Source organism: Hirsutella rhossiliensis (assembly GCF_020360975.1).
Source record: "Hirsutella rhossiliensis strain HR02 chromosome Unknown scaffold00005, whole genome shotgun sequence".
Taxonomy (NCBI): domain Eukaryota; kingdom Fungi; phylum Ascomycota; class Sordariomycetes; order Hypocreales; family Ophiocordycipitaceae; genus Hirsutella; species Hirsutella rhossiliensis.
The window spans coordinates 3,353,271-3,375,569 of record NW_025408671.1 but is presented as its reverse complement, the minus strand read 5'-3'; the positions used below and the strand labels follow the sequence as shown (position 1 = coordinate 3,375,569).

At 59.7% G+C, this 22,299-nt stretch overlaps 11 protein-coding genes across 11 annotated transcripts; 4 read left to right on the top strand and 7 right to left on the bottom strand.

Annotated features, from left to right (window-relative positions):
• Nucleotides 1–166: 166 nt before the first annotated feature.
• HRG_05741 (BZIP-type transcription factor) lies at nucleotides 167–1,310 on the bottom strand (the record flags this gene model as incomplete). The annotated part of the gene is made up of 2 exons (XM_044864212.1): nucleotides 167–677; nucleotides 733–1,310. 2 exons carry the CDS (start codon nucleotides 1,308–1,310, stop codon nucleotides 167–169), a joined length of 1,089 nt encoding a protein of 362 aa, XP_044720744.1.
• Nucleotides 1,311–2,233: 923 nt separating this feature from the next.
• Nucleotides 2,234–2,728, bottom strand: HRG_05740 (RNA polymerase I specific transcription initiation factor RRN3 domain-containing protein; the record flags this gene model as incomplete). Its single annotated transcript, XM_044864211.1, has 1 exon — nucleotides 2,234–2,728. One exon carries the CDS (start codon nucleotides 2,726–2,728, stop codon nucleotides 2,234–2,236), a length of 495 nt encoding a protein of 164 aa, XP_044720743.1.
• A 2,805-nt stretch (nucleotides 2,729–5,533) lies between these two features.
• Nucleotides 5,534–6,603, bottom strand: HRG_05739 (histone-like transcription factor (CBF/NF-Y) and archaeal histone domain-containing protein; the record flags this gene model as incomplete). Its single annotated transcript, XM_044864210.1, has 4 exons — nucleotides 5,534–5,737; nucleotides 5,804–5,931; nucleotides 6,124–6,234; nucleotides 6,438–6,603. The coding sequence occupies 4 exons, from the start codon at nucleotides 6,601–6,603 to the stop codon at nucleotides 5,534–5,536; spliced, it is 609 nt and encodes a 202-aa protein (XP_044720742.1).
• Nucleotides 6,604–10,589: 3,986 nt separating this feature from the next.
• Nucleotides 10,590–11,270, bottom strand: HRG_05738 (prefoldin subunit domain-containing protein; the record flags this gene model as incomplete). Its single annotated transcript, XM_044864209.1, has 4 exons — nucleotides 10,590–10,622; nucleotides 10,681–10,873; nucleotides 11,062–11,152; nucleotides 11,231–11,270. 4 exons carry the CDS (start codon nucleotides 11,268–11,270, stop codon nucleotides 10,590–10,592), a joined length of 357 nt encoding a protein of 118 aa, XP_044720741.1.
• A 298-nt stretch (nucleotides 11,271–11,568) lies between these two features.
• Nucleotides 11,569–11,865, top strand: HRG_05737 (cytochrome c oxidase biogenesis protein cmc1 like domain-containing protein; the record flags this gene model as incomplete). The annotated part of the gene is made up of 2 exons (XM_044864208.1): nucleotides 11,569–11,602; nucleotides 11,663–11,865. The coding sequence occupies 2 exons, from the start codon at nucleotides 11,569–11,571 to the stop codon at nucleotides 11,863–11,865; spliced, it is 237 nt and encodes a 78-aa protein (XP_044720740.1).
• A 206-nt stretch (nucleotides 11,866–12,071) lies between these two features.
• On the bottom strand, nucleotides 12,072–12,511 carry HRG_05736 (transmembrane proteins 14C domain-containing protein; the record flags this gene model as incomplete). The annotated part of the gene is made up of 3 exons (XM_044864207.1): nucleotides 12,072–12,265; nucleotides 12,330–12,453; nucleotides 12,509–12,511. 3 exons carry the CDS (start codon nucleotides 12,509–12,511, stop codon nucleotides 12,072–12,074), a joined length of 321 nt encoding a protein of 106 aa, XP_044720739.1.
• Nucleotides 12,512–12,819: 308 nt separating this feature from the next.
• HRG_05735 (DAD family domain-containing protein) lies at nucleotides 12,820–13,494 on the top strand (the record flags this gene model as incomplete). Its single annotated transcript, XM_044864206.1, has 4 exons — nucleotides 12,820–13,086; nucleotides 13,188–13,245; nucleotides 13,305–13,368; nucleotides 13,428–13,494. 4 exons carry the CDS (start codon nucleotides 12,820–12,822, stop codon nucleotides 13,492–13,494), a joined length of 456 nt encoding a protein of 151 aa, XP_044720738.1.
• A 184-nt stretch (nucleotides 13,495–13,678) lies between these two features.
• On the bottom strand, nucleotides 13,679–14,811 carry HRG_05734 (GRASP55/65 PDZ-like domain-containing protein; the record flags this gene model as incomplete). Its single annotated transcript, XM_044864205.1, has 3 exons — nucleotides 13,679–14,437; nucleotides 14,491–14,574; nucleotides 14,641–14,811. The coding sequence occupies 3 exons, from the start codon at nucleotides 14,809–14,811 to the stop codon at nucleotides 13,679–13,681; spliced, it is 1,014 nt and encodes a 337-aa protein (XP_044720737.1).
• Nucleotides 14,812–15,195: 384 nt separating this feature from the next.
• HRG_05733 (RNA cap guanine-N2 methyltransferase domain-containing protein) lies at nucleotides 15,196–16,201 on the top strand (the record flags this gene model as incomplete). The annotated part of the gene is made up of 3 exons (XM_044864204.1): nucleotides 15,196–15,341; nucleotides 15,392–15,490; nucleotides 15,562–16,201. The coding sequence occupies 3 exons, from the start codon at nucleotides 15,196–15,198 to the stop codon at nucleotides 16,199–16,201; spliced, it is 885 nt and encodes a 294-aa protein (XP_044720736.1).
• A 1,343-nt stretch (nucleotides 16,202–17,544) lies between these two features.
• HRG_05732 (galactose oxidase, central domain-containing protein) lies at nucleotides 17,545–19,792 on the top strand (the record flags this gene model as incomplete). Its single annotated transcript, XM_044864203.1, has 4 exons — nucleotides 17,545–17,592; nucleotides 17,656–19,158; nucleotides 19,213–19,446; nucleotides 19,517–19,792. The coding sequence occupies 4 exons, from the start codon at nucleotides 17,545–17,547 to the stop codon at nucleotides 19,790–19,792; spliced, it is 2,061 nt and encodes a 686-aa protein (XP_044720735.1).
• A 1,113-nt stretch (nucleotides 19,793–20,905) lies between these two features.
• On the bottom strand, nucleotides 20,906–21,767 carry HRG_05731 (pyroglutamyl peptidase domain-containing protein; the record flags this gene model as incomplete). Its single annotated transcript, XM_044864202.1, has 3 exons — nucleotides 20,906–21,154; nucleotides 21,207–21,653; nucleotides 21,711–21,767. 3 exons carry the CDS (start codon nucleotides 21,765–21,767, stop codon nucleotides 20,906–20,908), a joined length of 753 nt encoding a protein of 250 aa, XP_044720734.1.
• Between the last annotated feature and the right edge of the window lie 532 nt (nucleotides 21,768–22,299).

Below are 22,299 nucleotides of genomic sequence, written 5' to 3'. Positions count from 1 at the left end.
TGCTCGCATCGTGTTCACATTACTATATATATCGGGGTATTTCCCCGCCCTTTTCCAAGGACGGAACACGACTAGATTTCTTCTTCTACCCACCCCAACGCCCCCTGACCAAGCCCTATTCCCCGGGAGACTGCGCAAAGCTCTCGGCTTGCGCGTCCTCCTATTTTCACCCGTACACTGAGACAGGCACAGGCACAGGCGGCCCAGACGGGCCGAGGACCCTCGCCACGACACTCTCAAACGCCAGCCTCTCAATGGCGGCGCCGTACTGGACGCAGCGCACGACGCCCTTGAATTCGCGCAAGAGGGCGTCGAGGGCGCCGCCGCCGAGGAGCAGGCTGGCGGGGTAGCGCGCGGCCAGCTCGAACCAGGCCTGGACGGGCGTCGTCTCGTCCTCGCCCGGGTTGAGCGAGCGGGCCAGGCCGAGCAGCGAGGCGAGGGTCATGGCGGGCGCGGGCCAGCTGAGGACGGGAGGCGACGCGGACCGGCGGCTGCTGCGGCGCCAGATGCTCCGGCCGGGGCTGTTGAAGGCCTCGCGCTGGGTGTAGACGGACTCGGGGGCGCTGGCCATGAGGTAGGCGCTGGCGATGAGGGCGTGGCCGCGGGGCTCTTCCGACTCGTGCGTGTGCGAGTGGAAGTCGCCCAGGGCGAAGTGGTCCCAGCAGACGTGCTCGAGACTGGCTTGGCATGTTAGTCTTGCGGATCAGGGAAGGAGGCCGGGGAAGCACGTACGCAAGGATGAAGTTGATGGCTCTTTGTTCCTGCTCGGGCGTCAGCGGCACCTCACATCCCGAGTCGGAGGGGCTGCTGCCGGCCGAGGCCGAGGCGGAGCGGGGGCTGATTTTGAAGCAAGGCGTGCCCATGACATCGTTGACGCTAAGCGTCACGGTCAAGTCGTCGACGTCGACGTCGCCAAACAGCTCGGACGGCGCCCGCTGCCGAGAGAGCGGCCCGGCCGGGTGAGGAGGAAGAGGCGGGCCGCCGCAGTGGGCAGCTTCGCCGGCGGTGGCGGTGCGCAGAATAGCACGCATGTCGTTGTTCTGGCGCTTCAGCGCATGGGTGTCGTGCTCGGCGAGGGCAATCAGGTCCCGGAGCTGGCAGACGTCAAGCTCGAGCTGCTTGAGGTGGTTCGCCTTGCGCTGGCGGTGGTGGATCTGGGCCCTGCGGACCTGCATGCGGCGGTGCATATTCCTCTCCTCGGCCGTCTTGGGAGGCGGCGGCGGCGGAGGGGGCAGAGGATCTGAGCCATCGTCGGAGCCAGCCGTAGGCGCGAGGGCTCGGCTCGACTTGGTCCTTGCCAGTCTGCGCATGGTCTGCACCGTGTTCTTGTCCTCTCGGCGTCAGACGCGAACTTCGAGGGACAGCTGTTCCCGGCAACGAGAAGAAACAGCGGAAGAGGGAGACAGAGCGAGGAAGTAGGAGAAGCATGCAACGAGCATGGATACCCACTTCATATTTGTTGATGCGTGGGGATGAGGGGTGGGGTGATGCGACGAGGCAAAATGCACGAGCTCGGCGACGACTGCCGACGCTGACGACGACGACCTCCGAGGCGACATGGCGCTGGTGCTGCTACTACTGCTGGTGCTGCTGCTACTGCTGGTGCTGCTGCTACTGCTGGTGCTGCTGCTACTGCTGGTGCTGCTGCTACTGCTGGTGCTGCTGCTACTGCTGATGCTGCTGCTCCTGCTGATGCTGCTGGTGCAGCTAAGAGACACGCGATAGAAGGGGGGGGGGTCGTCGGGCGAATCCATTGGTGGTGGTGGTGAGGAATCGAGGTGGGCGGTGGAGCAAGATTCCAAGGGTCGCCATTGCAGCCCTACAGACAGACAGCCACCAGCCCGTTGCCGGCGAGATCCGGCCGCTGTGGAATCAACATGGAACAATGCAGCGACAGGTGCCGGGCCCGCGGCAAGTCGGTCCCGAGGACCCCGAGGGGCCCAGTGGACGCACGAGCCGCCAATGAATCCAAATCTGTTCCATGCCCAACCTCCGACCACCACCTGTCATGACTCTCATCAAACCAAAAAAATAAAATAATCTCACCATGTCACCGCATCGTGTTTCCAGCACCGTCTATTCGTAAATCAGCCTTTTATTCCTTTTCCAGTCCAAAACGCCTCGCTGTACGCTCTGCTCCTGTTAAATCCTGGGGCCGGCAGAGCCCGGAAACTCTGCCGAAAAGCAAAAAGTCCCTATATGCCGTCACAAATCTCTCGCCCAAATGCCGCCTCTAGTCCAAGTCGTCGCCGTCGCTGTCCGTTGCCGTCTCCTCCTCCACCGCGTCCCTCTCCTCGTCCTCCTCCATGCCGTCGCTGTCGTCCTCGTCGGCGTTCAGGCCCGGCACCGACTTCCAGTGCACGTAGTCATTCTCCAGCCACCGCTTGCTCACAGGCAGCTGGTACGGGTCAAAGGGGAAGTACGGGTCGAGCTGGTGAAAGCTCTCGCCCTGCGCCTCATATCCCGCATCCCGCAGCGCGCCACCAGTCGCATACGTCGACGAGAGGTACTGGCTCAGTCGGATGCGCTTGTTGCTTTCAACCAGCGGGTAAATGTACATAAAGTTGAGCCGATGCGCGAGCTTGGCAAACTCCTCCACAATCACCGGAGCGCACACCTTCAGCGGGTTCAGCTTGCCAAAGATCTGCACCGACACGTCTCTCTTGGACATGCCGATCCACTCCAGGTCCTGTCCAATGTATGACGCCGGGTCCTCGGCGTCCACCATGTCCGGAGCCGACTCCACCAGGTCTTGCCATCGGAAACAGAAAATGTACAGCGTCGCCTGCACGAGAGAGTAGTAGGGGTGGAATCGCTTCAGGTCTGGCCCACGGCACAGCGGCTCGTACTTTTGGCGATACTGCTCCAGGTGGTGCAGCAGGAGCAGGAACATGGTCCGCACCAGGCTCCGCGGCACATGCGCCCCTCGAGCAACGAAGCTGGCCAGATACGCCGCCGCCGCCTGCTTCAGCACGTTGGGCGTGTTCCCTTGGAACGCCGTGGCGATGAGCTGGCCGCAAAAGGCGTCCGTCAGACGTTCGTGCTGCTGCGCAAAGTGAAAGATGAGGAACTGCGTGTGTCTCGACTTGTACGTGGGGAGCACCATGTAGTCGAACTCGCGGAGGATCGTGGTAAACATGTCGAAGGCCTTGTCGGATCCGGGGTTGCTGAAGTGCGGCGTGTAAAAGTCAAAAAGCGTATCCAGCGCGGCGTCCATTTTCTCCACATTCTCCTTGACCGTCTTGATCCTCGCCGCCTCTTGGTCGTAGTCCAGGTCGTCGCTATCGACCGACTCGTTGTCGCTGTCGTCCGACCCATCATCCTCCCAGTCGAGCCCCTGCCGCTGGTTTTCGCGCAACGCGTACATAACGGCCGCCGTAACGTCGTCGTCAAGGTCTTCCAGATCCACCTGCATCTGGGAATCGATTTTGACCACCCGGTTCAGGATGAGGTCCAGAATCTCGTCCCGCAGATCCGGAACGTAGTCTTTAACGAGAAGCAGGTTGCGGATGTAGGCCATGTGTATCCTCATTGACTCGTCCGGAAAAGGAAACTTTGCGCTCAACAAGTTCTCCAATACTGCAACAGCCGAAGGGAACATCTGGAGCAGGTATTGCATGGTGGAGTGAAGGCGTTCGCGCATCGTATTGCGGCTGACGTCGGGGAAGTCGGGGACGGACCACGACGAGGAGTGAGAGTGGCGGAATTTATCCACCATCATCGACAGAACTGCCGCGAGGTACGAGCCTTGAGCGCTCACCAAGGCAGCAAGAAAGTGGCTAAAGACCTTGACAAAGGCCTTGTCCCGTCCCAGCCAGGAGCACTTCAGAATGGTTCGGACCAGGCCGTTGCATTCCTTGCCCTTGAGGATGGGGATGCAGCTCGTCAGCGCCATGACGTAGGCCTGGAGTTCGTGGGGCTTCAAGGTGTCATCCTCCTCGCCCACGACGGGGGGGAGATATCTCTGCTTGTCGTTTGCGAACAACGTCTTAAGCGTGTCGTACTGCCCGTCATTCTCGCGCAGGTGCTCCTCGAGGGCCAGCCGCACTTCCAGCTTGACGTCGCCCATGTTTCTGTCGCCCACCTCGTACGTCACGTTGCGTATCTCGTCGAAAAAAACCCGGCGGCGCTTGCTTGGACTCTCGGGGGGCTCGGGGGACTCGTCGGGACCATGGTGCAGCTCTTTCCTCCTCCCCAGAACCGAGACGGGCTTGAGGATCGACTTGACTGGAGTTGCGGTCTTTGGTAGCGGACCAGACAGGGCCCTAGCGTTGGAGGTGAAGGGTCGCATCAAGATGGCCCCGTTGAGCGCCTCAGCACCAGGCGGTGGCGACGTCCCGGGGCAGCGCGTGCAGGTCTAGCCTCTGGTCATGAAACGGCCGCCTGCTTCTGCGAGGAAATGATGCCGGGGGTCAGGCGTCAGCTGTAGCCGGAACGATATCAAATGTCTCTAGGGCGGTGGGTTCGAGGGTTCGGCTTGCTTTTGTGAACGGACTGGAGTTCTCTGTTGGCGAGACGCCCTCATTTTTTTCCTCTTTCGCCAATCCGGGCAGGGATGTGCCGGAATTTCTTTTATCCGTGGAAAAGAACGGGGCCGCTCGCACGTGCCTCGTTGCCTTGAAGAGATGTCGATGTTGAAGGTACTTGCAGGTATGGCCACGTGAGTGAGCTCAGTACGGGAAGCACGGAGAAGCACGAGCCCGCATCGATGGTAGCCTGTACATGCCACAATGCGCGACGCAGCACAAACCAAATACCTCCATCACCCACCACCGGCATTCACATCACCACCAACCTCAACTACATGGAAAGCGTCTCCAGGCCTCGGGCCATGACACAAAAACGGATGCACTGTAGCACAATCGGAACATTGTCACACGCTGTGGCTGACGACGCTTCAACCTGTCAATGCAGGCTTGAAGCCTCGTTTCGCATGGGGCGCCCGCCAAATGTTTCACGTCCCTGTCGCTCTCCTCGCCATCTCACCACTTGCTTAACGACTGTGTCTGCGAATGCGCCCTTGAGCGCCTACTGTGCGATATCATCATCGCCTAGCCACAATTGGGTGCGAGCCAAGCAAAAAGAACCCCTGCAGAATATATGTTGTTCTGTCTCTGTGCCGGCAGTTGCTCGTCCGCCAGGCCTGTTGAACTGGGGCGCCGCTCAGGACCGCTCCTGAGCCCGCCACTAAGCCCGATAATAAACAAAGGAGAATCTATCATATGGATAATCCGGTTGTCAGCAAGAAGGATGATTCCCTTTTCTTGGAAGCCGTCTTTCCAACCCTGACCCTGTCCAATCGACTCGTTGCCTCCAAGCACGGATCGTCTGCTCCCTGGCAAGCCAACCTACATTATAGGCGCCGCCTATACTCGTACATATTCAGCCGTCCATCAGAACCCATTCTGGTCGGGTGGGGACTGCCGAGCCAACCACCACTCAATCTTCCGAAGTCGTCGACACTGCCCTGCCCTCAAATGGTCTCTGCTTCCGTCAGTCAATGGGCCAGAGTTCCTTCCCGCACCGAGCAGACCTAGTATCCTTCTCCGGCGCCAGCACCGTTGTGTGTGGCGTGCGAGCTGTACATGTAGTTGGGATCCGCACCACCGTCAGCGTTGGCCGACCCTTCGGCGGCGTAGTCCCCACCAGCAGACGAAGGCTCGCCTTTTTCGCCAGGCATCATAGAGCTTCCCCAGGTGTTTTCCATGGCCCTATCCCTGTTCGATTGGTTCTGTTGCTTTTGCAGGTGTCAGCACAGGCGCTTGATCTTAGGACGCGGTCGGGCGAGGCGGAGAGACGGTACCTCGCGGTACTTGGAAAGATAGACTTTCAAGGCCTCGGCGTAGTTCTCGAATCCTAGGGAAGTCATGGCAAACAGGATGTCCTCGCCATTGACGGTTTTCCGCTTTTCCTGCTGGCATTTCTCCGAGGCTGGTTTGCGTCCGAATTAGCCATTGAAAACCCGACATGGTGAGACAAAGAAAAAGCGTGTATGATATGACGAGCGCATTTGGGGGGCGGGTGGGGAAGAGAGAAATAGCAGGAGGGAGAGATGAGTTGGAAGAGACGGAGTTCATCTAAGCCTCAGCTCTGGCTCGTTGCACTCTATTGAAGTGTACTTACCTTCACTGGTAATGAAGGAGATGAACTCGCTGACGCACTCCTGCATGCACTCCTTTGCCTCCTTCGCTATCTTTGCATTGTCGGGCAAGGCGTTCTTCATGATGCGAGCGACTGGAGCAAAATTGCGAATATTAGCGTCAAGCTCATCGGCCTTGTCGAGCCTGGGGCCGCGAGAGGCCTCGGCCGGGCTGGTTGACGAATCGTGAGCCATGGCCGGCGCCAGATGGATATGCGAGGCTGATGTACAAAAGGACGGGCGTGGAGGGCAGGCGAGCAAATCACGGCCAAGCTCGAGGGGGAGGGGGGAGACTCACCATTGGCTATGGGAAGCCACCTATCCTGCTCTTTAACGCCCTCGAACTCGTAGCTAGCCAGGCCGGCAGACTGTGTGTCCTGAGTCTCGTTCATTTGTCCTTCCTCGTCGGGTGACTGTGCACCGTGGTCGACATCCTTGGGAGGAGATTGGGGGGAGTCCGACATATTTGGCTACCTGCAGCGGATGCTGGCGTCGGCGGGAAGAGTGCTTTCGGGCTGGCACAGCGGGCTGGGTCCTGCTGGCGATGATGTGTCCCCTGGCCACGTCGCAAGAGGGCAAGGTAGGGCTTGCAAGTATCCGGCCTGGGGTGGCTCCAGTTGCCGGATGCTGCACGAGATGCGTCAACCACGACGGCAGTCGTGCACGTTGGCTGTGCCTGGCCCGGTGTCTTGGAGCAAATGGTGCCTTGCCGTTGGGCGTATATGGAGCTATGGATGTAGGTGGTGTATAGCCAAGGCAGATAATGTATCTTGCTCGCTTTGTTGATGGTCGGGGTTGGGAGACGATGGTTGGCGATCACCCGGCGTGGGAGGGGGTGCGCATGGATGGGGGGGGCCGGCAAGAAGCAGACGAAGAGCGAGCAAGCAAGCAGGAAAGCAGGAAAGCAGGAAGCAAGCAACCTCCACACCAACAACAACAACAGCACCACCACCACGGGCTCCCTAGCCGGACGACCGACGTACTTCTGGGCTGTTAGTGTATGCGATTATGACGGGCTGTATGTAGTGTGGCGTGCGTGTGTGCGCGCGCGCGCCTGTAATGTGTATGTGTGTGTGTGTGTGTGTGTGCGTGTGTGCGCGCGCGCGTATGTGATGTGTATGGATGCGGCACAGGCCGGGCAATTGGCAAAGGGTACATACATACAATCGTTGGGAGCGTCTTTTTCCCCCCTTCCTTGTTCGCTGCCAGACACGGAGGAGTCAGCCTAGGTATGTGGGAGATGTCGGGGGCACAAAGCGGACGGAGCGGCTCGAGAGACAGGGCGTCGCGAGACGGATTGCGACGGCGATGCCTTGTCACACTGAGGCGCAACGTCTGGCCGGGTCGCCCGAGCCGCCAATGCAGACGAGAGGGGCGTAGCAAGAGAGGATTGGATCAAGCGCACCGGGTCTCGCGATGGAACCTCGCAACGGGCGTATCGGCAGCGTTCGGTCGCGGCGCAGGGGGGGCGTTGAGGCGGCCGTGGGTTGGATGTGCGGGAGCGAAGTTGAGGAAGCTTGACGCGTCTTGAATTGAGCGTTGAGGCCAGATGATTATTGTTAGCGGCCTAACAGTCACATATTCGTCAGTTCACCTGGCCTACTGCCGGGGTGGTCATCCGCTAACGCTCACACCCCTTCTACCAGCTTCGGCCAGCGCTACTCCATGCCTGGTAAAAGCTTGCAGGGCATCCACGTGCATGCAGTTTCGTGGGCATGCTGTCTCCCAGTCCATGTCCATATATTCCCGAGTCAACGTCACAAAAGTAGAGCGAGGGCTTGGACACATTGATAGTGGCCCATCCGTCCGGCCTTCTCGCAGTGCCGCAGCGTCTATCGATAAAGAATGGATTAGGCCGAAAGCTGCCAAGCACAAGGTGGTGGTGCCTGTTATGGGCTCAGCACCCTGCGCAATGCTACGCTCACGGAAGTACCTACTGTACCGGACAACCTCACCTCTGCCAGGTACGACAACAGGGGCCTTGGCTTTCGTGCCAGCTTTCATCTCCATCCACAACGGCTACCCGGTCCAATGCCTTAAATCTTGGCCAAGGTTAACTGCTTCAACCTCACTGCCACCACGCCCAGGCTTCGGTTCCACGACAAACTGCCTGCCCGCGCAATCAGCCCTCGTCAGTCGCTCCGTGGCCGCCCCAGCTTGCTGCACTGAGGCGTCGCTCAACCCACGCCCTGTTGGCACAAACAGGTTCTCTATCCAAGCCGAGCCGGCATGGCAGACCACGAGCTGCTAGCCCACGTGGTGCATTGAAGCTTCTCACCCAGGCGCTCAAAGCAAACTACGCAAGTGCGTGACAGCTGCTTCACCGCAAACCCGTCGATCAGAATAGCTGTTGCTCCATGGATTTGGTCGGCCGAGGCGCCCCCCTGCGGCGGTCAGACAGGTGAGCCTTGGCCCGAAAGCGTTTCTGCAACGACAGGGCCCAAGACCAGCAATGCCCGCTTATTCGACCGTTCTCAGCCAAAGACTGAGCAGACGCCGCCTGGCGTTCGTCGTGAGCATGAATGTGAGCGTTCCTGGGAGGCCTGTTCTGCAACCTGCCGTGTTTTCGGTAGCGAACCAGAGCCAGCTCCTCGAACCTCGCCATCTGCAGACAGGGTTGGTGATTTATCTTACATACCATTCGTCTCCTGCAGAGCCAGACCGACAGTTCATGTGTGCGGCCCAATGTCCAACAAGAGCCCCCTTGTTTCGTGGCTTCCGGGGGCTCCAGGTGTTGGCCAGTCGTTGAGCTTGCTCTTCGTCAGTTTCAAGGGATCCGACGCAAGCGAAGGCCCCCTCTTCGCACAACTTCACCTCCCGCCAGAGAGGAATCTTGCAAATCACAGGGCGCCCGGCTTGAGTTGTACTCACACAGCGGCGGGGATAGCTGCGTCTTTTTCTCGAGAGCGTCTCAGGCCGAATCAGGAGAGTTGCTCGGCTCACTGCCTAAAGCCGGGAGACACATTCTCTGGCCCTCATGGACGAGCGTTGCTGATCACCAGTGAGCTAAGCCTATCCCATCGGGCTGCATCTTCAGCTCCTAGACCATGTCGACCGCACTGTTGCCTGCCGTCTCTGTTCGAGTTGTCGGCTTCGTTCAACTCCCATTGACTGCACGCTCGGCATCCACAACAGTTTTCAAGGTATTACCGTACTTGCGTCCTCTCGGGATAAGACACTGGATGACGCCCTGCATTCTCTAGACCTGCATACATACGCCAAGGTCCGAAAGCGGCACACACAGAGAACTGCAGGCGTCAGGGGCTTCTCTCGTGTTGCAAGTATGTACATACACGAAGCAAGCATCCAAGCAGGCAAGCGGAATTCTGACGCACTTGGAGCCCCCCCGCCTAGCGGCGCTGATGCCTGTGTCGTTTGGTCATTTGTGACGCAATGCCAGGTGCTGCACAGGAGAGCATCCTTCCAGAAGCTATGTGTTTTGGGGCGTGGCCTCAAGTGTCATCGCCGCACTCCCTGCGTGGACCACGCTCAGGTGGCGCTTCAACGGGTGCAATCAGACCTCACTAAGCCGCTGCGCTGCGCATGCAAGTGTCGCTATGGCTTATGACGCGGGGTTTGGCCTGCTTGTCAAGCATGGCCCAGCGCCAAAGGCCAGTGAAGACCCTCTCAGTGAATCTCAGGGCGAGTGCCAAGTAATTTGGGCAAGATCGGCTCGCCGCGTTCCAGGAGGCTTGGTCGTCTGAACCATGTGTACTGTGCGGCTTTGCAGTGCAGTGCATGGATAGGATGGTCTCGTCTGCTCCCCTCATCACATAAAGTGCCGTGATTGACTGTTGGCCCGGCTGCTCCTCTGGCATGACTGTGCCGAGTGCTGGGATGTCGGACATTGTCATCGTCTCACGCTTTCGGCATGCCGTCACTGGACGACAAATCTGCAAGGCTCACTCAGCTCACCCACCACCTCCGCATATTGTTGGCTGTCAAGAATTTTGATCTTCGTCCAGGCTGAGGCCAAGAGCCACGGCAGGCCACTGGACCTTGATTTACGACCGGTGAGCCACGGATGGCATGAAATGAACAGTTGCCGGGAACTGCATGCCGTTGGGCATCGAGACGCCCTTGCCGCCGGGCTCCACTGCATCCAAGTGTACAACGCATCGATGCCGGCTGGCTCCTGGACAGCCCGCGGAGAGATAGGGGGCCCAGGATCCCCCGTAGGAACTGCAGCCAGCCCGGAGTCGAAGGCATACATACAAAGGCGAAGCATCGTCTTTCGTTGCGCGCATTTCCGCCGGCTTGGCGGGCGCAGAGCGGGAAAGAAGAGAGCTTCGGTACCCTTGCGACCCCCAAGCTGGAAGCTTCAGCGTGTCACCGATCCACGACGACCTGAACGAGGCGTGCTTCGCGTGTGGCAGCAAGGAGGTAGAGATGGAAGGACAACTCTTCAACCGATCAAAGCATCCCCGTGTGCGCAATTCAACTAACGGTCTCACTGCTGCACTACCTGTACATTATTTTTCTTCTGTGATTGAGTCAGCAGAGGCATTCTCGACGGGCCAAGGATGAAATCGGCGACAAACCTTCCACTTGTCGAGATCATCCTGCTTGGTCTTGTATTGCTTGACCAGGTCGTCGAGCACCTTTCTCAGCCCCTCCTGGTTCGTCTTGAGGGCGGGCACCACATCCTTGACGGTCCTCTCGACCAAGACGCCATTGATCAATCGGAAGCATTTGCGATTCTCTGACAGCGGCTCCAGCGTTTCCAAAACAAGCCTAGCATGTCGACAGACAGTATAAGCGGTGAGAGTCCTCCGAGCGGTGAGGCGTCGAGAAAACGCAACTGCCAGCCGGGCAGAATCGCGGGACCGAGAAGGCCGTCGGTTGCCGCCCGGCTCGCGCGAGCCCATGGCGGTTTTACCGGGGTTATGAAGCGGAAGGGGGAGGGATGAGCAAAGACGGACCTGTGTTCTTCAGCTTCCTGCTCGATATCCCCAATTTTTTGGGCGATTTGCTGGAGTGTGTTCTTGTAGTTTGAGTAGGCCGTCTGCAGATCTATTGAAAACAAGACATTAAGCATGACCGTCGCACAGGCAGCATCATCCATCATGAAGCAATGTCGAGGGAACCCACCCTGCTGCTTTTTGGCAGGTGCCTGCTGCTGCGCCGACATTGCGTCGAGGGGAGCCGCTGGTGTCCGAGATGGATTGCGTAATTCACAATGCTGAACGACGACGGGCGAGAAGCGTTGCCAACCGGTAGATGAATTCGAGGTTTTTGATGGCTCGAGAGTGATGCTCGGTCAGTGTGGAGAGAGAGCTGCGCGCACTGTGGGCTTCGCGCTCATTGTCTGGGTGGTCCAAGCGTCTTTGCTAGGTACGCAGTTTGGCGGTGTCTGCCATCCTGCATTGCCACCTCGACTTGGGCGCGCGCAAAGAGAAGAATCAAACAAACCCCGAACCCCCCAAAAGATGCATCCGCATCTACATACGAAGAACGCTTTGGGTACGACTGCTCCCCCTGAGACGGCGAGCGAGCGAGGGCCTCGGCTGACTGGCGGTCCAGCGTGCGAGGACATCATCGCCGTGCTTGAAGAGTGCCACTCCAAAGGCTTCATGCACAAGGCCACCGGCGGCTGCAACGGCGTCAAGGACCAGGTCAACAAGTGCCTGCGCGAAGAACGGAGCAAGATGCAAGCCGAGAACAGGGCCGCCGCCAGGGCCAAGCGCGACCGAATCAAGGAGGAACAAAAGGCACTAGGCCTGTGATTGAGGCCCGGCTCTATCCCGTACATCGACGCTGGCTCTATTACATGGAAGCAGGGTGCTATCCAGGTACGAATACTACACGAATCGAATCGACATTGAGAGCTGTGGACGAGTCCAATTGTAAGCTGAACAATGTAAAATACAGAATCTGACTATGGAATGAATGGCGTGAGGTTTTCCAATACAGACACCATCCTCCGTTACCGTCACAGCTGCTGTCGGTACGCGTTGCCAAAGGTGAGCATGCCAAATGTGGACAGGACACTGAGAAGGATGGGGACGGGCTTCTTGAGGCGGATGGCGCGGGGAATTGCAGAGCCGCCGAGGATGACGGAGGCGAGGAGGCTCAGCTCGATGCCGTAGGGCTGGCGGCTCTGCAGGCGGTAGCCGCCGAAGCCATCTGGACGAAGTGGTCAATATTCAACAGTCTGGGGAGATGAGGGTTGGGCGTAGAGAGAGCGCACAGAGAATGCCGACGGCCGATCCAGCAACGAGCGAAGGGACGGAGCGCGTCCTCACGTAGCCCATGATGCCGCCGCCGGCAGTGAGCGCCGCGAGGACGTAGGACGAGAACTCCAGCTGTTGCGACTGTCGGCGGGTGCCGTGTCAGTGACTATGCTGCCAGGGTTGACAAGAGCCTTACCATGATGAAGCTGTTGCTGCTGCAAATCGAGTATCCCCAGAATATCAGTAGAACTGTGGCTTTCCGGAGGCAGATCTCGGAGGCGAAGCTGAAAGCTGTTCGGTTCCTCGGAGCAACTGACGACATGGTGGGGCTCCAGCGACTGAGCGGCGGCATTTTAGTGCGTGCTCCGCAGCCAATCACAGGACTGCACTCCTCCCGGGGTAGCTCTCTCGTACCTTACGTGGCCCGACTGCGATACCTCTCCAATTCCAACCTGTCGCGACACCCTCACGCCAGACCGAAATCAATCATTCAGCCGTCGACCCAGCATGGCTCCCAAGAAGAGCGCCCGCGAGCCCACGCCCTCGTCCGTCGTCACGTCCCAGGCCGGCACCACGGCTGCCCGCTCCGCCCCTCCGCAGTCCTCACCGACGGCAAAGGGCGGTGCCGCAAACTGGGACCAGGTGCTCCGCAACATCTACCAGTACTACATGAAGCAGACGCCCCAGCGCACAAAGCTCATCGATGCCTTCCTCTTCTTCCTCGTCGTCAATGGTGCCCTGCAGTTCTTGTACTGCGTCCTCGCCGGCAACTACGTATGTGCCAGAACGGCTTCCCGACCAACCTTCAATCGCTCCGCAAAGAGAAAGGCGGAATACCCCGTTTCTCAGAGAGCTAATGTCGTCCACCTACGCAGCCTTTCAACGCCTTCCTCTCCGGCTTTTCCGCAACTGTCGGCCAGTTCGTCTTGACGGGTAAGGCACACCCCTACTCGGCTGCCTTCTTTCTTCGTTCAAGTACTCACTCATCGCAGTCTCATTACGATCTCAGACGACCGAATCCAACAAGAGCGAATTCACCGCCGTTTCCCCAGAGAGGTCGGATCCTGGCCCACGCTCGCCGCAAGCTCCCGTGCTGACCGTGTCCACCTCCGCAGAGCCTTTGCCGACTACGTTGCCTGCAGCCTCGCGGTGCATTTCTTCTGCATCAATTTCATCAACTAAAAGGCCCCGTACTGGCCAGAACAGAGGAAGAAGAAAATCCGAGTGGGAATGGGAGTTTACAAGGACGGTGGATAGATTGTACGATATGCAATGTCATCACACGCCGGCAAGAGCCTGCCAATGGAGGCGCCAAATTGAGATTTGTTCAAGGGAGAATGGTCGCTGTCGCCCTGCCTCCTCCGCCTCACTCGCCACCGCCTCCTTCTGCCACCTCTTTTGCGTCGGCTTTGGGTGGCCCTCCAGCTGCCTTGGGTGGCGGAGGCACCCCGGAACTTTTTGGCTTGGGCGCATTGTCGAGCTCACGGCTCTTTTTCTCCTCTTCCTTGAAGTAGTCATCCATCAGCGGGTTCGGGCTGTGACCGTGACGCTCCTTCTTCTTTGCCGTTCCCGTCCGTGGTGGGCCTCCGGTGGGTGCTGAGTCAACCATCTGGGCTGGGATGAGATACTCGCCTCCGGGCGGCAGAGGGAGGGCCGAATCGCCCAGCACAGCTGTCCTTTCGTTCTTCTCATTCACGTCGCCGTCGAACATGGTCTCCCCAGGCGCATCGACGGGCTCACTCAGCGGAGCTGGTAGCCGGTGCAAAGCCCCGTAGCCAAGGATACACCCCAGAGCTCCCTCACCGCCCCAGCCTCGGCTTGGTTGTATGGTAACCTCCCTTGTGACATTGTATTCGTTGTTGTAGACGTGCAGGCGCAAGGGTCTGCCGATGTGGTCCTCGACAAGCTCCCCAAGAGCCGCTTCGCCGTGGAGAGCTCCCTCGGGGCTCCCGAGAATGTAGTCGCTGTAAGGCAGGAGGGCCGCGTGATCGGCGGGAGAGTTTGCGGCGACGTCGAGTACGTGCCAGACGTTGGCGGCGAGGGCAATTGGCGAGTACTGAAGGGACAGCCCGAGTGACGCGGTGTCGCTGGGGACAGGGACATGCATCTCTCTCGTACGTTGGCCCTGGATAGGTGTCAGCGGGAGCCGCGATCCGTCCGCACGCGACCTGTAGATACCTTTGCATTCCAAAGACCCAGTGTTACGGTGCTGCCGGCGCAGTTTCGAATCTCTTGGGCGAACAAGGTCGGATCGGGGTTGTCCTGCCGTCATGTAAGTTGGATGCTGCTGGCTCGACCGCAAAGGGAGGACGGGGAAGGGCTTCGCACAATCGGTCTTCCGTTGATCCCTACTATAAAGTCGAACCACGGCTCTATCGCAAGGTCCAGGTTGGTGTTTCTCAGCACCTGGAAGCCAAAGGAGCCTCGCTCGTGCTGACGTTGCTGTTGTTGGTCGCCGCCATCGAGGCGGGACATGAACCGGTTCAGCGCGTTGAACATTGTCCTGGGGCCCTCGGCGGGCTCGCGAACGTTGCCGGGCCAGTAGTCGGATTTTTTCGAGCGTATCTCGCAGGTGTGGTGTTCGCGACGCGGCCGTAGTAGGTGGTCGAGGTGACGGGACCGCGATGTTGGAGCAAGCTGTCCATCCCTCACGAGACAGGTGCCCCATCGTCTGCGCTACAGGCAGACGTGACCCTGATCCTAGTGCGGCTTGAGCATGTATCTTTTCACCGACCACGGGTGACGAGGTACAAGGGGACATGGAGCTGCAGTGGGCCTATCACCCCTTCCAGTTTGCCAGGTCAAAAAGTCAGAAAGTCGTCGTCTCACCTCTTCAACATCATTGCTCATCGGCTCACAGCTGCCACCCGCCCGTCTCCCACAATGAGGGGAAGCGGCTTGGGAAATGAAGGTGTCTCCCGAGAAGATCCGGCCGCTGGATTTTCTATGGAGCCTGCTCTGAGGCTCCCTCTGACCGCCGAGTGCAAGCATTACACCGGCAAACATGAAGTTCCCTGGGACAATCAAAAGTACGTGACCAGATGAGGCCCAGGGCGACTTTGACTCACCAGTCTCTCAGGTACTTTGCGCAGAGGTTTTCCATCTTCTCGCTCTACGACCAGGGCGTCCATCTGACCGACGACGCTTGGTTCGGCGTCACCCCTGAGCCAGTCGCACGGTGAGCCTCCCCATCCTGGCGCGTCTCCAGGGTCCACGGCTCACGTCCTGTGCTTCTGTTTCACTGCGCAGCGAGGTTGCCCGCGATCTTGGTGGCACCAATGAAAAGAAGAAGATTCTCATCGACGCCTTTGCGGGCGCTGGAGGAAACACCATCGCCTTCGCCCTGAGCGAGCGCTGGGAGCACATCGTTGCCGTCGAGCGAGACGCCTCGACGCTTGCGTGTGCACAGCATAATGCCGAGGTATACGGCGTCGACCCGTCTCTCGTCACCTGGGTTCTCGGCGACAGTTTCGAGTACGTGGACGCCTTAGTTCATCGCCGGGATCAGCTGCACCCCGACCTGCGAGTCAACGTCAAGACATCCGTCTTGTTTGCCAGCCCACCCTGGGGTGGCCCTGGATACACATGTGACAAAATTTTCGACCTGAGCACCATGCAGCCGTATAATCTCGAGCAACTCCACGGCGCGTACCAGGCAATGGACCACGGGCTTTTCCTGCCGCGGACCAGCGACATCCGACAGATTGCGAAACTGGCCCCCAGCGACCGCAAGATTTCCGTCGTACAATACTGCATGCAGGGAGCCAGCAAAGCCATGGTCGCATACATACCTGCCAAAACAGCCGACTCTCCCGACGAGAGCCCAACATTGGTCGGTAACTACTCTAGCGGTCAAGTCCGCGAGTCAAGTCGCCCCGGACACGACTGAGCTGTGACCTCGGAGCCCTTGGACTGACGCTCCCGGGGCCCAGGCACCCAAATGCACGACACAAGACATGGGCGAGCCCGCTGACTAGGTCGTTCCACTAGAGCTCGTCGTTGAAGTCATGCGTCGACCACAGTCTTCCTCTTTCACGAACGGGCAGGATCGACGATTGGAGGATAGCCACAGCAGTAGAGATGACCCAGCAAAATTCCGGTCTTTGAAGAGCGCCAGTCTGGCCACTGAACAGTATGACCGTCAGATCTGTTACGATCATGGTTGACCGAAGACACTGACGAAATGTGCTTCTTCGACATAGCAAGCGGTCGTCCCTGGTCTTCCCTGTTATTGCGTGAGGAAGACGGTTTTGGCCCTTTTGATTCCTTGTTGCGGTTTAGGAGATTCGAGTAATGCAGGGGGTGGTCAACCGCTGAGGCGCATTCGTTCCCCTTTCTCGGTTGATCCGTGACTCATTCACGAGTTCCAGAAAACTGTCTGTGAGTCTCACTTGGTCATCGGACATGGTCGACAGAGGACGCCAAGTCTCAAACTGAAGCGCCCGCGGACAACAGTGAAACTGTCGAGTGACGGCGAAGCGTCGTTGGAGTGATTTTGGAGGGATATTGTGGCCGTGTTACAGCGTGGCTTTCAACCAGAGCTGTAAGGGGTTATGGCGTCTAGAGGGATAGAGGAAACGCTCATGACAGGTTTCTGGTTGCAGTCTCGGCGCTGAGAGAGAGCTATTAGTGTTGGACGCCTTTTGCCTACAGTCGTCAGTGCTTGCTGCTAAGGAATGTCTATGACGTCCTAGAAGAGCGAGCTCAAATTCGAATTGTTTGCAGCCGATGCTTGACTTTGTCCTAAAACGTGCCGCAGGCTACTTTTTGGGTTGAAGCCCAATGGGTTGCCTTGCGGACGAGACAGTGGCGGAGAAGTAGCCCAACCTAAATAGAACCACGGCCCGAGAACTGCCTATGACCCGGTCATATGTTCAATAGACATCGGTCACCAAATGTGGCTTCATGCTTGGTTTGAATTCGACAAGAATCGGCGCTCTGCTTTCAGATGTCGTTGATGATAAGGCTGCAGGAGAGTAATCATCTCCTCACTGGGGCACAAGGAATAAACCTCTCCGGCCTGGTAGATGCTAATGGAATTTCCTCCTGTGGATGATCCATCAGAAAATGCTTCGAATTGTAGCAAGCATGGTGGTGGATGCACGGAGTTGGCTTGTGGGGAATCAAAACACAGTTTGAGCTTGGATCTTCCGATACTGTACAGTTCTCTCATGACCACTCGCCCGCATCCACAAGCTTGACCCTGACACGAGATATCAAAAAACAGTCACCATGGCCAAGGACAAGAAGAAGAGTGCCGAGTCGAAAAAGGCGAAAAAGGTGGATTTTCCCCCTCGGCTTTCATGCGTCGACGACTTTGCACACTGACGACGACCATGACAGGCCGAGAAGGCGGCCAAGCAGGCCAGCAAGGGGGAGAAAAAGGCCAAGACCAAGGCGGCCCGGGTCGAGGGCAGCGATGCCGAGGACGTGGACCTGGACGAGGTGCTCGAGGAGTATCGCCGCCAGCAGGAGCAGTTCCTCAAGGTGACGGAGACGGTGTGCGAGGGTCCGCCCCGGCCTCGTGCGGCCTCGACGCTGCTGGCGGCGCCGCACGACAGCAACAGCCTGCTGCTGTTTGGCGGCGAGTACTTCAACGGCTCGCTGGCCCAGTTCTACGGCGACCTGCACATGTACAACATCGCCCGCGACGAGTGGCGGTGCGTCACGTCGCCCAACTCACCTCTGCCGCGGTCCGGCCACGCCTGGACCCGGGCCAGCAACCCGAGCCACGTCTACCTCTTTGGCGGCGAGTTCTCGTCGCCCAAGCAGGGCACCTTCCACCACTACTCGGACTTTTGGCGCCTCGAGCCCGCCTCGCGCGAGTGGTCCAAGATCGAGGTCAAGGGCAAGGACAAGAGCCCGCCCGCCCGGAGCGGCCACCGCATGACCTACTGGAAGCAGTACATCCTTCTCTTTGGCGGCTTCCAGGACACGTCCAACCAGACAAAGTACCTGGCCGACCTCTGGATCTTCGACACGGTTCACTACATCTGGCACTGCCCGGTCCTGCCCCAGGCCCAGCTCAAGCCCGACGCCCGCTCCTCCTTTACCCTGCTGCCCTGCGACCAGGGCGCCGTCCTCTTCGGCGGCTACTCGCGCGTCAAGGCCACCGTAGTCCTCAAGAAGCGCGGTGGCAAGGCGCAGGGCCTGGGCCAGAAGAACGTGCTCCTCCCAAAGGTCCACGATGATTGCTTCTTCCTGCGCATGTCCCTGCCGGCGGCCGACGCGGGGCCCGGCGCCCCGCCCACGGTCCGCTGGGAGCGGCGCAAGAAGCCGGCAAACGCGCCCAACCCGTCCCGCGCCGGTGCCACCATGACGTGGCACAAGGGCCGCGGCATCCTCTTCGGCGGCGTCCACGACGTGGAGCAGAGCGAGGACGGCATGGACAGCGAGTTCTTCAACCAGCTGTTTGCGTGGAACGTCGAGCGCAACCGCTTCATGCCCCTCGGCCTTCGCAAGCCCCGCCAGCAGAGGAAGACCGTGCCGGAGCAGCGGGCGGGCCGCCGCGGCCGCGCCCAGGCCAACGAAGAGGAGCTCCTGCGGCAGCTCGCGGCCCTCGAGACGGGGGCGTCCCTGGACGACGCCGACGGCATAGAGCTCGAGAAGAAGCCCGAGGAGCCGCAGGAGGACGAGCAGCCGGCCAGAGAGATGCTCGTCAGCATGGACCCGCCGCACGTGAGGTTCAACGCGCAGCTGGCCGTGCAGGACGACGTGCTCTACATCTACGGCGGCACGTTTGAGAAGGGAGACCGGGAATTCACGTTTGACGACCTCTACGCAATCGATCTGAGCAAGCTCGACGGGTGCAAGGAAATATTCAGCAGGCCTGTCGAGGACTGGATCGTGAGTATTGCCCGCGCCTTTGCGCAGCGCATGGGTGCTAACGAACCACTGCAGGAGTCTGAGGACGACGACGACGAAGAAGAGGATGAGGACGACGACGACGACGACGAGGAAGACGAAGAGGAGGACGGCGACGAGGCAGAGCAGCAGCACACCTCGAGCAAGCGCAAGAAGAAGGACGACGCCGTCTCAGACACGTCTTCGGAGACGCCTTCGTCGGCCCCATCGGAGGAAGACGAGACGGAGACGGCCGCCTCGTCGGTGGACGATGGTCTTCCGCATCCACGAGTAAGACGGCCCCCCTTGCCCTTCCGTTCCCCTGCCCCCGGCATCCGGTGGCTAACCTTGCCTGGCGCAGCCCTTCGAGTCGCGGCGCGACTTCTTCGTGCGGACGTCGGCCGAGTGGCAGGAGGTGCTGATGACGAGCCTGCGGTGGAAGGGGGTGCAGCCGGAGCGGCTGGCGGTCAAGGAGATCAAGGCCAAGGCGTTTGAGCTGAGCGAGGAGAAGTGGTGGGACAGCCGCGAGGAGATTCTGGCGCTCGAGGAGGAGCAGGAGGCGGCGGGGATCCAGGAGGTGGTGAGCCTGGCCGAGAGGGGCGATGCGGCGGGTGCGGGTGCGGCGAGGCGGAGGTGAGGCGGGAGGCACGGGTTTTGGATATTCTCTCATGAGCCGCGAGGAATGAGCAGGTTGTCATGATCATGTGAAACCGTCACCCCGATAGTCCGCAGGAGCGCCATATGATGCTATCCATTCAAGAGCAGACCCCCTTACCTCCCAGCCCAACCCCGGGCATTCTCGCTCGCAACAACACATGACGGCAGCCACACGGCGCTCACAAAGAAACACGAATGAAAAGTCCAACCGAAGTAGAGGCTCCCTCATGAACCAAACTGCTTGACCATGGGCGGGTACGTCTTGCCCCCGACCTCGACGCCGGGCTCGCAGGTGCAGCGGTCGGCGACGGGAACGGCGTCCATGACGGCGGCGACGTGGCTGCCGCAGCCGAACCAGGTCGTCTTTTCTGATTGGGGAGTCTCGTGAGCTTTTGATTCCGCTTCGTTCCAAGGATGGCCGTGAGATCGAAGGGCAAGGTGATGAGGAAGAGTGAGGAGACGATGCTGGCGGGCTCGACTTACTGCAGGTGGCGCAAGTGGCTTTGCGGCACATGGTGAAATGGGGATGAGGGATGGCCTGTCTTTATGGGCAGAGTTTCGGGGTTGGCGAGGGTGGCTCTTGTTTTTCTTTCAGAGTCACGATGGCCAGGACCTTTTCCCTGCTGTTGGCTCGATGCGGGGATTGATTGTGCAAGGGGGAGTCACCTATCCGAATGTACTGGTGGTACCTTTGGATGCTCCGTGCGTTCAAGGTACTCGATGGGTACCTCGCCAGTCTATCAGACAGCATCGAGCGCCCTGTCGAGATTCAACTTCAATTCGCTTCTCATTGATGGGCGTCCATACCGTCCCTCATCCAACAAGCTCTCCTCCGAATGCAGCCGCTGGTCCTCGTCCTTGCCTTCTGCTGCGCATATATTCAAGAACATTTCCCTTAATGTCCCGCTCTTGCTTCTTCCCCCTCCCCCCCCCCTCTGGAGGCAATCCGGCGTGCGGCAGATGAACAGATAATGCACCGTCCGCTCCCCCGCTCCCCCCCTTCCACAAAGACATGATTCATAAAGATGCGTCGGGTTGAACGTCAAGGACAGACCGAGGCCCCGACGTAGCCAAAGCACCTCTCGGGCAGCGCTTACAAGTCCTCGACCGCCAGCTCGCCCGCCGCCGCCCGGGCCGTCTCGCTCTCGGCAATGGCGCGGATGAGGTTGACGGCCAGCTCGCGGCCCTGAGTGATGTGCCTCTCGGACGCGTCGCACGGCACGTGGAAGAAGACGGCCTTTCTTGGCCGCTGCTGTTTCAGCAGGGTCGACAGGGTCGAGTAGTAGATGAAGTCGCACAGGTACCTGCCTGCGTCTTCCGAGATGCGCAAGTCCATGTCCTTCTGCTCGACGGTCAGAGGATAGGGCGGGTCAGGGGAGGGGACGGCGACCTACCGAGCTGTGTCCCTGCCACCGCTGCAGGACGTTGTCCAGGTCCAGGTCCGTCTCGATCTCGTCCGGCAGGCCGTGCCAGATCCAGTCGTCGCCGCGCTTGGCCTCGTCCTGGTCGTCGAGCTTCTTGCCGTCGACGTCGGGCGACGCATAGCCCGTGCGGTGGGCCTTGCGCTCGATGTGGTAAAAGGGCCGCGGGCCGGCCATGCCGATGTGAATGGCCACGTCGACGCGGCGGCCCTGGTACGTGTCCCAGAAGGCGGGCACCAGCTCGCGCACGGCCTCGTAGCTGACGCGGACCGGCTCCGGGTGGACGAGGATGCGCACCGGGGGGATGTCGACGGCGCCGGCGCCGGTCCGCCTGTCCTTGGTAAGCAGGGCGGGCAGGCGGGCGGGCAGGCCCTTGGCAATCTCCCAGGCCGGGTTGACGGGGTATTGGTCACGGAAGGGCTGTCGGCGAGGGTCAGCGAGGCGGGCGGCGCGCCGGGGGACCCGGGGGTGACTTGCGCCAAAGCCGGTGACGAGCACCGTCAGCTCGCGGCGGTCGTTGCTCTGCGACCCCATGGCCACGCGCGGCTACAACGATGGGACTGGTGGTTCCGAGAAGAGCTGCCTGGGCCGGGCACGACGGACAGGGCGCGGCGGCGGGATGGGAGATGGAGGGTGAGGCCGGGTTCGCGGGTGACGATGATGCAGGAAGACGCTTCTCTCTCTCTCGCGGTATCTCTCGCGGTATCTCTCGCGGTCTCTCTGCCGGGCCCGCGGGCAGCAGTCAGCGCCCGTGGGGGAAGGGGGCAGCTGTCGGGCGGATCTGGATGCCTAAGATCGGTAGGTAATAGCCGAGTGGCCAGCCAGCCAGCCAGCACATGTCGGCTTGTTCTAACTTCTGCGTCGAGGGATTGATGACCAAACAAACGGGTGGCCTCGCGGTACGTACCCCAAGACGTTCCAGAGGGCTCCCCGCGTCATCTGCCCCATTACTGTACTTACTTCGGTAGTCTCCGACATGCCTCGGGTCATCATCAAACGAGTACGTATATGCTGTAAGATAAGTAAGTCGCACGTATCCATCGTCCATCGTCAACTGGCCTATATA